The 16,248-nt window shown below is 43.8% G+C and overlaps 1 protein-coding gene across 1 annotated transcript in view; it reads right to left on the bottom strand.

Moving 5' to 3' along the window:
• The window catches only part of LOC147452776 (Transducin/WD40 repeat-like superfamily protein), a 78,377-nt gene extending 76,997 nt beyond the window's left edge, over positions 1 to 1,380 (bottom strand). Inside the window, exon 1 of the mRNA XM_086518361.1 lies at positions 1,161 to 1,380. Coding sequence (XP_086374487.1) covers positions 1,161 to 1,253 — 93 coding nt within the window. The 5' untranslated portion in view covers positions 1,254 to 1,380. The remainder of the gene's footprint in view (positions 1 to 1,160) is intronic.
• Positions 1,381 to 16,248: the final 14,868 nt, after the last annotated feature.

The following is a 16,248-nucleotide window of genomic DNA, read 5'->3' as shown; positions in this document are numbered from 1 at the left end:
TCACTATGATGATGTACAGCAAATTATGCATACTCTTCACTTGTTTGGATTGGCAGCAGGTCTTAAAAGTTAACTTTTGTGAATCCAAGCTATTGCCTCTGAAAGAATGTGATTGGCATAAGATATCGTGGCCTAGGGAGATTGTTCCTCCACATGTTCTGGTTCGCCATTTGGATTATCCGTTGGGTTGGAATGTATCGGCTATGCAGAAACTTGATTGGGTGCTCCAACGTCTACATTCCAAGTTAAATTATTGTGGAATGTATCGGCTATGCAAAAACTAGATTGGGTGCTCCAACGTCTACATTCCAAGTTAAATTATTGGAAACTGTCCAGGTAGCCACTTCATGTGTGTCTCAGGATTGTCCAATGCATCCTTATGGCTTATGTGCAATTTTACTTGCCTTTGTTATCCTGGTAGTTGATGATGAAGCATATTGATACGTGGCAGCAAGCCAATGTGGCGACATGGCAGCAGATGATGTAGCAATAGGTGCCAAGAAACATCAAAGGTTTCAGAAAAAGAGGTCGCTCAGAAGCACGTAGGTCCAGAAACAAGATCGTTGGTGAAGGGGTTACAGCTCATTACCGCCCATCAAATTGCTGGTGGCACGGTTTGAAACCCCCAAGAATTTCCAACCTATAGAGGAGCGCATAACTCAACAAATTTACAGATCTCATGAAACTTGAGAAGAGACCTTTTGTCAATTGCCCTTCCTTAAACCAAGATCAAAATGCAATCGAAATGAGACAATTGTAGCAGCAAACTGTTGCAACTCAATTCACTGTTACCATTTCCCAACAACTGGCGTGTCATCAAAGTAAATGAAACTTTATAACAACCAGCTGTTAGCTTTTGTTCGGTCCTTGTACTTGCGTGTAGTGTATACAGCTCATGTCCCAATGAAGCAAAACGACACCAATGCCTTGTCGTGGGCACATGCTTGGAAACGTATTGGAACTTGCCCTAAGTCTGACTTCCATAAAGTACCGGAGCTTTCCAGGCATCTATTCATTCAATCAAAACCATCTGCTTCCAAAATGTGTATGTGGAGAAAAGAACTCTTGATGCGTGTGTGTGTGTGTGTGTGTGTGTGTGTGTGTGTGTGTGTGTGTGTGTGTGTGGGAGAGAGAGAGAGAGAGAGAGAGAGAGAGATTACTTGGGACATATTATGGTCACGCAGATGGGCGACGATGAGGGCATTGACATGACGCTGTAACTGGCCATCATGAAGGGGTTGCTCCACCGCCATTCTCAGCTTCTCAGCTCTGACAGTGTGATTTAGCTACTTAAAAGCTGGCTCATCCGTGCTCACGAGTGCTCTCTCTCTCTCTCTCTCTCTCTCTCGTCTCGGTGGACTGTTTTTACAACGTAAAAAATTTCTATTTCTTCTTGTTTTTACGACGTTAAAAAAAAATCTCCTCTCTTGTAGTGAGCAGATGGGGGCATAGCTATTAGACATGCCTCTAAAGGGCTGTTAGATGATGTGGCAACATTTTTTTGTGGTTGGGAAGTGGCCGGCCACGAGAATCCAAGCCTATCCCTCACAAGTGGACAGTGGTTCAGTCAACGGTGCAACGAGGTTGCTTCAAGTGTTGCTTTTCATAGGTGGACAAATAATCATCTCTTCTTCATGGCTAGCCGCTTCCAAGTCCAATTGGCGCTCGAAACAACAAACTTTTGACCTAGTAGTATATAATATCCTTCCCACCTAGTTGCATTTGTCGAGTTGTAGCTATGCTTATCTCCTGTAACATACTTCATAATGTTTGTAAATCTATCCTACAATCTTTGATTATACAATGGAGTTAGCAATAATAGACAAAAGGTTTTTGAAAAGTTTTTGTGAATCAAAGGTCTTTTCAAAGTTCCCTTTCAATAAAATTTGCTTGCAAGGCTCTGTCTCTTCTATGCAGGAGATTGATTATTGAAACTTGAATTATTATTTTTTTGCAATTTAACTTAGAATCTTGCTTGGAAAATGATTCAAATATAGTATCCATAATTTCTAGTTTTCTTTCCCTTGAAGAGATAAAAAAAACTTCCAACAATGAAATTGTTGCTTGGCTTTCCAATGTCTAATTATATGGCTCTCACTATGATAGCTTTAAAGATTTTTGCACTAAAATTTAAAGTTAGCCTCAAAGTTGAAATATACAATGTTCACAATTGTAGAGCCCAAGAATGTAACTTTTGTAAACAATAGCAATCAATCATTCAGATATCTACTTTGGTTTTGGTGCAAATGCATGGGTGAAAGTGTAGCATGGTAAGGATAAAAATTTGTTGGTAAGTGATAGTACGTTCCATGGTGCTTTTGCATTTCATAGAAAACCATAGGTGCTTGTCTACATATGCCATAGCTAACAATTCCATGAATTTTACACCATCTTCCTTGCATGATGTGGATGCTACCATCATCAAAATCTAAAGACTCAAACGCTCATTAGCACATCTTGGTTGGTCTAGAGTGAAAAGTCCACTTCAAAAATATTGTCAAGCAAGTAAAGACACTCCTTCACAAAAATGTGACTCTTGCTCTCCACTTATGTTTACCTAACAGCTTGAGAAGCCATCAAGGACTTCTTCCTTCACACTTGTGCTTCCAATGCAAATCATGCCTCAACATCTCTAGTAAGAATTTGTATATTTTTCAAAAATATTGTCAAGCAAGTAAAGACACTCCTTCTCAAAAATGTGACTCTTGCTCTCCACTTATGTTTACCTAACAGCTTGAGAAGCCATCAAGGACTTCTTCCTTCACACTTGTGCTTCCAATGCAAATCATGCCTCAACATCTCTAGTAAGAATTTGTATATTTTTCAAGAAACACCTAAAGAAAAATACATGCTCCCTATTTGTCGAGCTTGGAAGCCAAAACTTAAACGAAGCTATCAAATGTCATAAAATCTAATATCTCCCTATTCCAAAAATATTTTCTTATATTGAATTGATCATTTAATATGGGGGAGACTACTGAGAACAAGAGGTAGAATATAAATATGAGCATATAATGGAGCTTAGAAGACCTTAGGGTTAGCTTCATTAAAGACCTCCAAAGGTTAGTGTTAAAAGTCATTAGACCTAGGACCTTAAGCAAGTTGGGGCTGACCTTGAGGTGGGAACCCTATCTGATGAGTGCACGTGTGCGTGTACGGAGTGTGTGCAAGAGAGGGGAAGAAGAGAAATGGGAAGGGGGAGATACACAGGCAGCCACTATGTGGGTTAGTGGAGAAGAAAGAGGAGAGTCAACTCTTCCTCTTTCTCTCCCTATATTGAATAGGGAAAATCAAGTGTACAAGGGTGGTTTCCCATGGCCACCTGGCCTACACCCCAACAACCTCCCACTTGAAGGTCATGGTGGCCAATAGTGGCATTAGTATAGTTAGTCTATACAAAATTGATGAAGCATTGCCGAGGCTTCATCCTACACCCATAAGTTCTATACAATGTGTAAATCGCTCCGAGGCTAGGCTCTTTGTGAGAGCATCTGCGGGGTTGTCATCAGTGTGAACCTTGACAAGCTCGATATGCTTGCCAGCCAATGCATCTCGTATGACATGGTATCTGACCTCTATGTGTTTCGACTTTGAGTGAAACACTGGATTCTTTGCCAAAGCAATGGCACTCTGACTATCACAATGTAGTACTGGAACCTCGTGAATGCCCAAATCTCCCACTAGACGAGCCAACCATATGGCTTCCTTGCTGGCGTCAGACGCAACAACATATTCTGCCTCAGTGGTAGATGAAGACGTGCAATCTTGGAGACACGATCTCCAAGAGATAGCTGCTCCAGCAAACATGAACACATAGCCAGATGTGGATCTTCTACGATCCACGCAACCCGCATAATCCTCATCCGTGTAACCTACAATAGATGCATCACTGTTTTCGAAGCGTAAACACTTGCTAGTTGTACCTTTCAAATATCTGAGGATTTTCTTCACTTCTTCCCAATGCTTCTTGCCAGGGTTTGCCATGTACCTACTAACCACTCCCACTGCATGTGCAATGTCTGGTCTTGTGGCTACCATAGCGTACATCAAACTGCCAATTGCTGAAGAATATGGTACTTTCGCCATTTCCTCTTTCTCAGTCACTGTCTTGGGAGAGTCTTCCTTGCTAAGTTTGGAGTATGCTTGCATTGGGGTACTCAATGACTTCCCCCCCTGCATACTAAAACGTTGCAAGACTTTGTGAATGTACTTTTCTTGAGATAATTCAAGAATTCCACGTTGCCTGTCTCTCTTGATGTGCATACCAAGAAAGTGATTGGCATCTCCCAAATCCTTCATGGAAAACTGAGTGCTTAGCATCTTTTTCAGCTGATTGATTTCATCAATTGATTTGCCTGCGATAAGCATATCATCTACATACAAGATCAAGATGATTAAAGAACCATCGTTCAACCTTTTTGTGTATAAGCAGTGGTCCTCTTGACTTCTAATGTAACCCTGAGACTGCATGAATTTGTCGAATTTTTGATACCATTGCCTTGAACCTTGCTTGAGGCCATAGAGTTCCTTTTTAAGTCTACAAACCAATTCTATCCTCGTTGGTTTTTGGGTTTCACATACGAAGCCCTCTGGTTGTTTCATGTAGACATCTTCATCTAGATCCCCGTGAAGAAATGCTGTGTTCACATCCATTTGGACAAGTTCCATGTCCTGGATAGCAACCAAGCCAAGCACGGTGCGAAGTGTAGTCATCTTGACTACTGGAGAGAAAATCTCATCAAAATCCACACCTTTTTGCTGCTTGAAACCCTTGGCAACTAGACGAGCCTTGTATCTAGGCTCGGGAACTTCCGTTGTATACTTCTTCTTGTATACCCACTTGCAAGGTAAAGCATTTTTGCCTTTTGGTAATTCAACCAAATCCCATGTCTCATTAGCCACAATCGAATTGTATTCTGATTGCATAGCCTGCTCCCACTTAACGCTATCCTCCATTTGTATAGCTTCTTTGTAGCAGGTTGGCTCTCCAGTGTCAGTGACCAAAATGTGGTGTATACCCGGCTCAAACCGCTCGGGCGCACGTGATACTCTCTCAGAGTGTCTCAGTGCCTGTCTGCTAGACTCCGCTCTCTCCGGAGCAATAGTAGTATCTTGCACTTGAGGAGTGGGTGCAACACTACTGAACTGAGTTGGTTCGGAGGCTACATCCTCAAAACGAACACGTCTGTACTCAACATCTTTGATGGGCTTCTTGTGCATTTTTGATTCATTGAAAATCACATGTGAGCTACGAATGACTTTGTTTGATTCTGGGTGACAGAGACGATATCCCATCTCTCCGTTTGCACCATAGCCAATAAAGATGCATTTGTGTGATCTGGGATCTAACTTCCGACGAAGTTCTTTGGGCACATGTGCATATGCCTCACATCCAAATACACGTAAATGCTCATAGCTTGGCCTTTTGCCAGTCCATTATTCCTCTGGAATTTTGAAATTCAAAGGAGAACTAGGTGACCTGTTGAGGATGTGCACTGCTGTGAGAACAGCTTCCCCCCAAAACTCTGGAGTAAGCTTCGCCATAGACATCATAGAGACAACTCGCTCTTGAATCGTACGATTCATTCTTTCAGCTATCCCATTTTGTGCAGGTGTGTATGGAGCAGTAAACTGCCACCGAATGCCTTTTCTATTGCAAAAATCCTTGAACTCTGTAGGTCATGAGGGCAACAACTTCCCGGGAGGTCACCCATCCCAGTCCTGTTCCCGCGCATATGCGCTTAACTGTGACGTTCCACAAATTGGTCTAGCCATCCAGACCCCAAAACCTTAAGGTGTTAGGGACCTCCGGTCTAACCAATTTATGCAAGCCTCATAGATAGACACCACTTTGTCACCACAAGTTGGGCTTACCCCAACAATCGCCCCTTTAAGCCAAACTTGGGACTTTCCCGTCCCCTTGAGTACCAACGTGTTCCGCCTTTTTCTAGGCTCAGAGGTTGAGAGCTTCAACGTGGCCGGGAGCTCGCTCAGAGGTTGAAGTCAACATCAACATGTCCTGTTCCACAGACTCAGAGGTTGGACTTTGAACCATGGCTCTGATACCAGTTGTAGGTCATGAGGGCAACAACTTCCCAGGAGGTCACCCATCCCAGTACTGTTCCCGCGCATATGCGCTTAACTGTGACGTTCCACAAATTGGTCTAGCCATCCAGACCCCAAAACCTTAAGGTGTTAGGGACCTCCGGTCTAACCAATTTATGCAAGCCTCATAGATAGACACCACTTTGTCACCACAAGTTGGGCTTACCCCAACAAACTCTGTGGAGACGTATTCTCCACCATTGTCCGTGCGAAAAGCTTTGAGCTTTGTTGCTGATTGGTTCTCAACCATGGCGAGGAATTTTTGGAATGTCGAAAAGACTTCTTCCTTACGCTTAAGGAGATACACCCACACCTTTCTGGTAGAATCATCTATGAATGTGAGAAAGTAGTTCGCCCCCCCGAGAGTTTTATGTGGCATTGGACCACACAAATCATTGTGCACCAAGTCTAGAGGTTTGCCCAAGAGTACAGGGATCCGTTTTTATTGCCTTTCATCATGATAAGGTTGTTCTTGCGGATCATCCAAGAACGATTACCAGAAACTGTAGTGTAGCCAAGATCATCCAATTGCCCTATAGAAAGCAAGCTTTTCGTAAGCTTGGGCACATGTCTGACATTCTGCAGCACAAAATTAGTGCCATTATGCATCTGAAGTTTCACATCACCAATGCCAATAATGTCAAGCTCATAGGAATCACCAAGCTTTACTATTCCATGCATGGATGCATAAGAGGAAAACCACTCTCTAGTGACATGAAAAATTGCACCAGAATCAAGGATCCAATTCTGTGCATAACCCTCATCCTGTGCAACCAAAGCATCTGGAGTGAGATCTGAAGTGAAAATGACAACATTGGAGGTATCTGCTGTCACCTCGGGATGAATCTCTGTGGGCATAATGAGCATCACTGGAGGAGGAGCATCCTCTACTGCAGTGGTAGGCATGGGGGACTCAACAATATTGAGCTCCTCAATCTTAACTGTACTTTTGCCTTTGCCAGAATTATCCTTTTGCATGTTTTTCTGATCTCTTAGGAAACTACGACAATCCTTTTTGTAATGACCCTTCTTGTGGCAATAGTAACACTCGACATTTTTGGCATTGCGGTCTCTACTTTGGTTCCTGTGTCTGCTAGGACTACGAGGATTCCGCTCTCTACTTTTGCTTTTGTTTTTTTTCCTGTCACGGCCTCTTGGCTTTGTTGAACTGCCAGCCATATATGCATCTCCATGACTAGCATTATCGAGAGATTTACGAAGGATCTCTTCAGTGAGCAACGCATCTGTGACAGCATTGAATTCTAACTTGCTATTTGGAGCCGAATTGCTAATGGCTGTGCAAAAGATATCCCATGAACTGGGTAGAGAGCATAATAAGAAGATAGACTTGAGTTCATCGTCAAACTCCTTAAAGCCCTGAGATGTCAGCTGACTGAACAGGGAGTTGAACTCATTTAAATGACTAGAAACTGTGCTACCTTCTTTCATGTTGAGCTTCATAAGCTTTTTCATGAGAAAAACTTTGTTTGATGCACTTTTTCTCTCCCATGCTGAACATAAGCTATCCCAAAGTTCCTTGGTTGTTTTCTTCCCTATGATAGTGAAGAAGACTGACTCGGCTAGATGTAGATGTATCATAGCCATGGCTTTTGCATCCAAAAGCTCCCATTGAGCTTGTGTATAATCATCATCCTCTGCGCGCTCTTTCAACGGTTATGAGAGGCCTTTGTTTATCAAAACATCTTTCATGCGCTCTTTCCACATGGTGAAGTTGCTGCCATCGAACTTCTGAATGAAATACTCCTCCTTTTCTGAAGAAGAAGCCATCGCTGATAAGAGGGTTTGAGAGGTACCACACTATGGCGAGAAGCTGTAGAAATTTGGACAGAGTAACCTTTGTATCGGGAGTAAAATCTAAACCGAAATAGACTCAAAAGTGCCAACTATGGAAGGCACGACTCGCGGGAAGTAAATCCGGCAGAGTTTTCTTTGTATGAGGAGTCAAAACTCAACTCAAAATGCATATAAATGTGCCAACTGCACTAACTGGGCTTTGCACAAAACCACTGGTATGTGAGTGCCAACTCGGTGTCAAAAGCATAAATAACCGTCCAGATACATATCCTATGGCGAGGGTACCGTAAAGGGGAACTCCAGCTACCTGTATCACCGAAGGTGTCTCAACATCGAGCACACCCCAGCTCAAAGAAAACCTCACACTATCGACCCTCCAAAAGGCTAATGCAGACACAAATGGACTAGCCACAGTCTCAGAAAGGGCTCTTCCGGTCCGAGTCTCAGAAACGGCCGGGAAAAACTGCCAAAATAGCCAAAAATGGCTCCACACGAAGTACAGTGGGCAGTGTCTGCAACTCAACGTACATGAGTAAGATCACGCTCAAACAGGCGCCAAGAACTGCTGCATGTAGTGAAAGTGATCCCTGCGGGGATATCTGCTCTCAAAAGAGCTCAGTAGCACTATGTGTGCTCACAACAAAATGCATCTGTCAACGCATGTGTCCGCAGAGAATCTGCTATCGTAATGACTGCCAAATTGCCTTGAAAGCGCTGTGTCTGGTAACCTGGAGAATCTGTGAGTGAATGGGCTGAAAAACCCCCCGTAACCTATAACCTGCGTGTCGGTGTCGCTATGTGCCGATTTCTGCCACCGGGCAGAAATATGCTAGTCGAATAGCCACCAAAGGTGTCGTATCCGTAAACTGTGTCGTACACGGTGATCGATGCGCTCGGTACCGATGCCGGGTGTCACTCCTCTATGATAGAGGTACCTCACCCGCGCATGTCGCAAGCACGATCGTCGATCGCGGGAACGCGCTCATGTGGGAAAACGCCCGGTGTTTGGGTCAGATGTCGGAATCCACAGGTAAGGAGAGGTGTCGGTGCCGTGTCGCAAGAGCGGTGCGATGCCCAGTCGTAGAGGTAAGTTGTTTGAAATCTGAGTCAATGTTGAGCCATCTATGTTGGGCTCGTTGAAGCGGGGAGCCTAATGCCGATCTCAAAGACCGTGAACCGGAGAGTTGTCTAATCTCTCTCTCTCTCTCTCACTCTCTCACCCTCTAGTCGAGGCCGAGGATCACTAGACGCCACTGACGACTAAGATGATGCCGATGTCAAGGTTGCCAGAAAACCTTCTTGCTCTCTCTCACTCCCTTTCTCTCACGTTCCCTGAGAGGCATGTGTGAGCTCGAGGTGTGGAGGGCTAGATGGTGGGAACGAGGTTTTGCACACACTAAGTGTGTAATCAAAGTTTTGAAAAAATTGATTTTTACAGCATTCGGCCTGCAGAGTTTTGACGACATCTGGGTGTGGGTGTGTGTGCTCTTGCTTGCGACTCCTGCTTCAATCTCCTTGCTTCTCTCACAAATCAACTTTCCTCTGCTGCTGCACCCAATTGCTTTCCTTTGTGGGCCTTGATTAGGAGCTCAAATCCCCTTCGTTTGCTCGACTTTCTTCTGTAAGGCAGCAACGCTTGAGATTGTGTGTGTGTGTGTGTGTGTGTGTGTGTATTAAAACACACAACCAAGCTTGCATCCACAGCTCGCCAAACTTCACAGCCTGCATATCTCTGCCCAAGCATCGGCCACCTTCTCTGGCATGCCGACACCTGCCTCCACTCCAATCAAGTCCTTTGTACTACTGTGCGTCATCACATTCTGAGGCATCAAGGCATTGTGTGCTCCTCGCGGTGCAGTCACGTCATCATCTGTGCTAAACCCTGCACACCATGGGCTGCTGCTATGCCACGCACACACTCTCTCTCCTATGAGCTTCCAACTCACTGCAATCCTGTCCGATAATGCCTCCTCTGTCTCGATTTCCTGCACATTGCCCACTTGTACAATTCTCCTGTTGTGCTGCCGACAGATCCGATTTGTTGAGTACAAGGGAATTGCACTTGCTCGATTGGCTTCGATTCCAAGCTCTATTTTTCTGCCTGCTGCCCGATGTTGTCGATTTCTCTGCACTCAACTGAGGGTACTCACTGTCGATTTCTTGCTCCTTGAGTCTACTGCAGCTTGGTCGACCCCTTTCAACCTTGTTGTGGCTCCCCAATTGCTACTGCAATCCCGCAATTGCCTACTGTTCGGCTTCGCATCTTGCCCGATTTGTCTTTCTTCAATAGCTCTCTACACACACAGTGTGTGTGTGTGTGTTTGGATTCGGACTGCCCGCCAGCTGCAAATCCAAATTTTTGCTCGATTCCAAACTTTGCATCTCTTGCACTCGATTCAGCTGGTGCCTATTCTGCCCGCTTGATCAATGCTTGCTAGTACCTCAGAGCTCGCCTTTGGCTTCCCTTTCCTTTGCTCGGTTTCGAGCTGTTGCTCGACCTGCTTGCCGACTTCACTTCCCCAAATATCAATAGCCAATTGATGAGAGTGTGCAAGCCTCTATTCGTGCGTCGAGCCTTCGAGCTCCAAGACCTCTTGCCGATCCGCCTCCGATGCGCTCCGATCCGGCTCCCACCTTGCTAGATCTTCCACCGTCGAGCTCAAGTACGAGTTTCGACCTCCGCCATAGCCGGCGAGCTCCGTTGCTTTCGAGTCGATTGTCGGAGAGCGGTTGCACGGGTGGTTCTCCGCCGTAGCTCTGATACCAATTGATGAGTGCGCGTGTGCGTGTACGGAGTGTGTGCAAGAGAGGGGAAGAAGAGAAATGGGAAGGGGGAGATACACAGGCAGCCACTGTGTGGGTTAGTGGAGAAGAAAGAGGAGAGTCAACTCTTCCTCTTTCTCTCCCTATATTGAATAGGGAAAATCAAGTGTACAAGGGTGGTTTCCCACGGCCACCTGCCCTACACCCCGACACTACCCAAGTTTGAAGTGCTTGTCGTGCTTGCTGACTAAGGTGCTTAAGGTGTTTGTGGAAACCTTGCCCAAGCTTGAGGTGTTTGTCATGCTTAAATGACTAAGGTGCTTGAAGTGTTCAATTCAAACATGATCTCTCAAGAGGCATAAAATATTGTCATGCTTAAATGACTAAGGTGCTTTAAGTGTTTAACTCAAACATGATCTCTTAAGAAGCATAAAACACACATGTCAAGATCTTCCCCATTTTTCCCGCATGATGTGTTTGAATCCGATTGAATAGGCTTTAAAGGGATCCAATGAGAATTTAGATGCATTTAAATAAATAATTAAGCTCTTTCTCTCAAAGAGGGAAAAGAGGATACTTGTCCAAAAGATATAATTAAATAATACAAAAGAGAGAGAGAGAGAGGGGTCAACCAAGCATGAGAGGGAGGACTGATTTGGACATTCTTATTCTCATTTCACACACACACACACACACACACACTCTCTCTGTGTGAAGCAAAGAACTCCAGCTCCTGCTCCAAGCTTGAGAAGTTGAGAGCATACACCAACAACTCTTGGCTATGGAATGCAAATCCAACCAAGAGCCAAGCTTCAATGGCATGTTCATCTTCTCTACCTGAAGGAGTACGAGCGGAAGTGCGACGCGAGAGAGAGTGCGAGAAGAAGAGCACGACGATATGGTGAACTCGCTCTACTGTAATGTGTAGAGCATAGTGAGTTCTTATTAGGTTTTTACAAAAGAATATGTGTACATACCTGGCGGCCCGCCCACTTACCTGGGCGACCACATTGGGCTTTATACCCCAACAACCTCCCACTTAAAGTCCAATGTGGTACTTTAAGTGTGAGAGAAGCTACTATACAAGCTAATATACAAGAGATGTAGAGAAGTGATTTACTACCCTACACCTAACTGCTTGTGAAAATGCGCAAAGCTCTCTGAGGGAAGTCCTTTTGTAAGTAGATCTACAGGATTTTCTGTGGTGTGAACTTTGACAAGCTGAAGTTACTTATCCTCGAGCATTTCCCTGATGAAATGATACTTCACATCCACATGCTTTGTCTTTGAGTGATAAACTGGATTGCGAGCCAATTGTATAGCACTTTGACTATCACAATATAACACAGGCATCTCTTCTTTGATTCCCAAATCTGTTACTAGTCGATTAAGCCAAATTGATTCTTTGCATGCCTCTGATGCTGTAACATATTCAGCCTATGTAGTAGACTGAGTAACACAATCTTGTAATCTAGAACGCCATTATACTGCTCCACCAGCCAATGTAAAGACATACCCTGACGTAGACCTTCGGTTGTCTAAGTCACCTACATAATCTGAGTCTGTAAAACCCTTTACACTTAGCTCCTGACTCCCATAGCATATGCGCATACTCTTTGTAGCTTTCAGGTATCTCAATATTCCTTTCACTGCCTCCCAATATTTCTTGCCTGGTTTTGACATGTATCGACTTACTACTCCCACTGCAAATGCAATGTCTGGGCGAGTAGCAATCATTGCATACATCAAACTACCCACTGCAGACGCATATGGAATCTTATTCATTTCAGCCTGTTCTTCCTCAGACACAGGACAATCTTGTTTGCTAAGTTTCACATATGGTGGCAATGGAACACTCAATGCCTTTCCCTTCTCCATATTGAAACGTTGCAAAACCTTGTCAATATACTCTGTTTGAGATAACCAAATCAACTTCTTTGATCTGTCTCTCTCAATGCGCATACCAAGTATATGACTTGCTCACCCATGTCTTTCATGTCAAACAATTTTGCCATCTTTGACTTCAAAGCTGAAATTTCTTCCAAGTGCTTGCCAGCAATCAACATGTCATCCACATACAAAATAAGGATCAGCCAACTACCATCCTTAGCCTTCTTTGTATATAGACAGTGATCGAACTCACTACGTTTGTAGCCTTGAGAAAGCATAAACTTGTGGAATTTATGGTACCATGCCCTCGGTGATTGTTTTAAGCCATAAAGACTCTTTAACAACTGGCATACCCAATCTTCCTTGCCTTTCTCAACAAACCCTTCTGGCTGCTACATGTAAATTTCCACATCTAAATCACCATGCAAGAACGCTGTCTTGACATCCATTTGGTGCAACACCAAATCTAATCTGGAAACCAATGCAAGAAAGCATCTCAATGTAGTCATCTTGACCACCGGAGAGAAGACTTCATCAAAGTCAATGCCTTGTTCTTGCTTAAAGCCCTTGGCAACAAGCCTTGCTTTGTACTTTGGCTGACTATCATGAGTGGTGATCTTATACCTGTAAACCCATTTACAAGGTAGAGCCTTTTTGCCCTACGGTAATTTAACTAGCTTCCATGTCCTGTTTTTATGCAGAGCTGTCATCTTTGACTGCATGGCCAATTGCCAATTCCCGGAGTCCTTCATTTGCACTACTTCCTTGTAACATGAAGGCTCATTGCAATCAGTCAACATGACATAGTTCATAGATGGAACAAACCTATCAGGAGGTCGCGTGATACGTCCAGATCTACGCACAATAGGTGGCTCAGGCTTAGCCACAACCTGTGGTTCCAATCTATCCTGTCCTTGCTCCTCTTGAGCCCTGACATTTTGTCTTGCACGTGCAGGTCCATCTTCTTGGAAGACAACTCTTCTAATCTCCTCAACCCTCTCTGGTTTAGAATGATATTTGGCTTCATTAAAGTGAACATCATTGCTGCGGATAACCTTTCTGGATTTGGGATCCCAAAGTCTGTACCCCATTTCACCAGAATTACCATAGCCTAGAAAGATGCACTTTCTACTCTTTGGCTCAAGTTTGTTCCTAAATTCCTTTGCAACGTGAGTATATTCCTCACAGCCAAAGACTCTGAGATGCTTGTATGAGGGCACCTTGCCTGGCCATACCATTTCTGCCACTAAATCCTTCTGCAAAACCTTGCTAGGAGATCTATTTATAAGATGAACAGCTGTTGATACAGCTTCAGCCCAAAACCCATTTGGCAGCTGTGCATTAGACAACATAGTTATGACCTTCTCTTGTATGGTCCTATTCATCCTCTCAGCAACACCATTTTGAGGAGGATTGTAAGGAGCAGTAAGTTCACGTTTTATACCTTTTGACTCACAAAAGTCCTGAAAGGCCTTTGAAACATACTCTCCACCATTGTCAGTGCGTAAGCATTTAAGCTTCTTGCCACTCATTCTCCACAAGTGTCACAAACGTTTTGAAAACACTAAACGCTTCATCCTTGTGCTTGAGAAAGTAAACCCATACTTTCCTTGAGTAATCATCTATAAATGTCATAAAGTAAGAAGCTCCCCCTAGAGATAGGTTAGGCATAGGTCCACACAAATCACTATGAACAAGTGCCAACTGTGTATCTCTTCTACTGCTTCTATGCTTATGTGGCTGCTGTGTTTGCTTACCATACAGACAATGTTCACAGAATTCAAAATCATTAAATGAAAAGCCAGGCAAATAACCAGAACGAGACAAGATTTCCATTCCCTTCTTGGACATATGTCCTAACCGGCTATGCCACAAAGAAACGTTCGGCTGCTCGGTTACATTGATTACATTTTTAGAGACATTTGATACATAAATCATGTAAAGTCCTCCAGACTTTACTCCATGTGCTACTGTCATAGAACCCTTGGATATCTTCCACATGTTCTGTCCAAAAGTGGTGACGTAGCCAGCATCATCAAGTAAACCTGTGCTGATCAAGCTCTTTGTAATTGCAGGAACATGTCTCACATTCTTCAGCGTGAAAGAAGAGCCACTCTGAAACTTCAATTGAACATCTCCAACACCTAAGATCTCACATGTCTGCCCATTGCCTAGCCGAACATGATCTTTAGTGGTCACATAAGAGGTAAACCACTCCTTGTTTGGAGACACATGAAGTGATGCCCCTGAGTCTATAATCCAGTCACTCGGTGCATTTCCATTAGATGTTGTAAGAAGAGTTGAGTCCAATGTATTCTTCAAGAAGTAGATGTCTCCTGACACTAGACTGTCATCCTCTGCAATAGTGTTTGTCACATTTATTTCTTGAATCTTCACTGAGGACTTGTTCTTCTCACCATGGTCTTCAACTTTCTCTTTGCCTTTTTTTGCTTTCCATTCTCTGCAGTCTCTTTTCATGTGACCCTTCTTGCCACAATGGTAGCATTCTATGTCACTCTTGCCTTTAGCACTGCGGGACTTGCTACGAGACTGATTCCTCTTTCCACCTTTGTACTTTTCTTTGGTCCTTCCCCTGACAACTAAGGCTGTTCCTTTGCCTTTGTCCATTGTCTTTCTATTGGTTTCTTCAGTAAGCAGACTTCCTTCTACACCTGCTATGTTCAAGCCATCTAGAGGTGCAGAATTACTCAAAGCTGTGCGAAAAGTGTCCCAACTTTCCGGCAATGTGATCAACAGGAACATAGCTCTAACAGGTTCATCAAACTTGACACCTTGAGCTGACAACTGACTATAGATTGTGTTGAATTCATTCAGATGATTGGACATAGGTGTCCCTTCTTTCATCTTCAAGTCAACAAGCCTCTTAAGCCAGTATACCTGTGAAGTTGCACTCTGCTTCTCATAAAGATCACTCAGCTTTAACCATGCTTGATAAGCCGACATCTCGTCTACTACATTGAAGTAAACGCTTTCTGCCAAAGTCAGCATAATGGTAGAAAGTGCCAATTCATCCATTTCGCTCCATTCATCTTCGTCCATATCTTCTGGTTTTATCCCCTTGAGCTTTATAGGTTTTATCTGCTTCTTTTGTACCAACACGTGCCAAATCTGCTTCTTCCACAATGGGAAATTGGTTCCATCCAGTTTCTTGATATTGTAAAGAGCAGTGTCCTGTGATCCAACCATAGCTACACTTCACAGTAGTTTACTTTCTTGGGAAAAATTCGGCAGAGTTTCCCGTGTAAACTGACCTCTGAACCAATATCAACCTGTCAAATGAACCAAGAAAGCTTCAGATTTTGCAGAAATTTCGGCAGAGTCTCCTTTGTAAAATGGCTCTGGTGTACTCAAAAAACAGACCAAAAACAGCTCAAAAAACCACTGTCTCTCTAACACTATAAGTTGTGGGTAAACCTGTCCTGCACCCGTACTGTCTCTCACTGTCCTGCACTGTCCTGTAAGCATAGACTGCGACAATGCCTCAACGGTAGTAAAGCAAATTGGCAATCCCAACTGTCTAAATCACAGTCAATACATCCTAGCTTCCTATGTAAGGGTGCTCGAGGGATTGCTCCAAGACCTGTATCACCAAAAGGATCTCAACATTCGAGAATCCCCTAGCTCAATAAAACCTCACTCGACCCTCAACAAAGG

This window comes from Adiantum capillus-veneris, chromosome 8, assembly GCF_014529385.1.
Source record: "Adiantum capillus-veneris isolate H3 chromosome 8, ASM1452938v2, whole genome shotgun sequence".
In the NCBI taxonomy this organism is placed as follows: domain Eukaryota; kingdom Viridiplantae; phylum Streptophyta; class Polypodiopsida; order Polypodiales; family Pteridaceae; genus Adiantum; species Adiantum capillus-veneris.
Note: the sequence above shows the minus strand (reverse complement) of the source record. Positions and strands in the feature narration are given on the sequence as shown.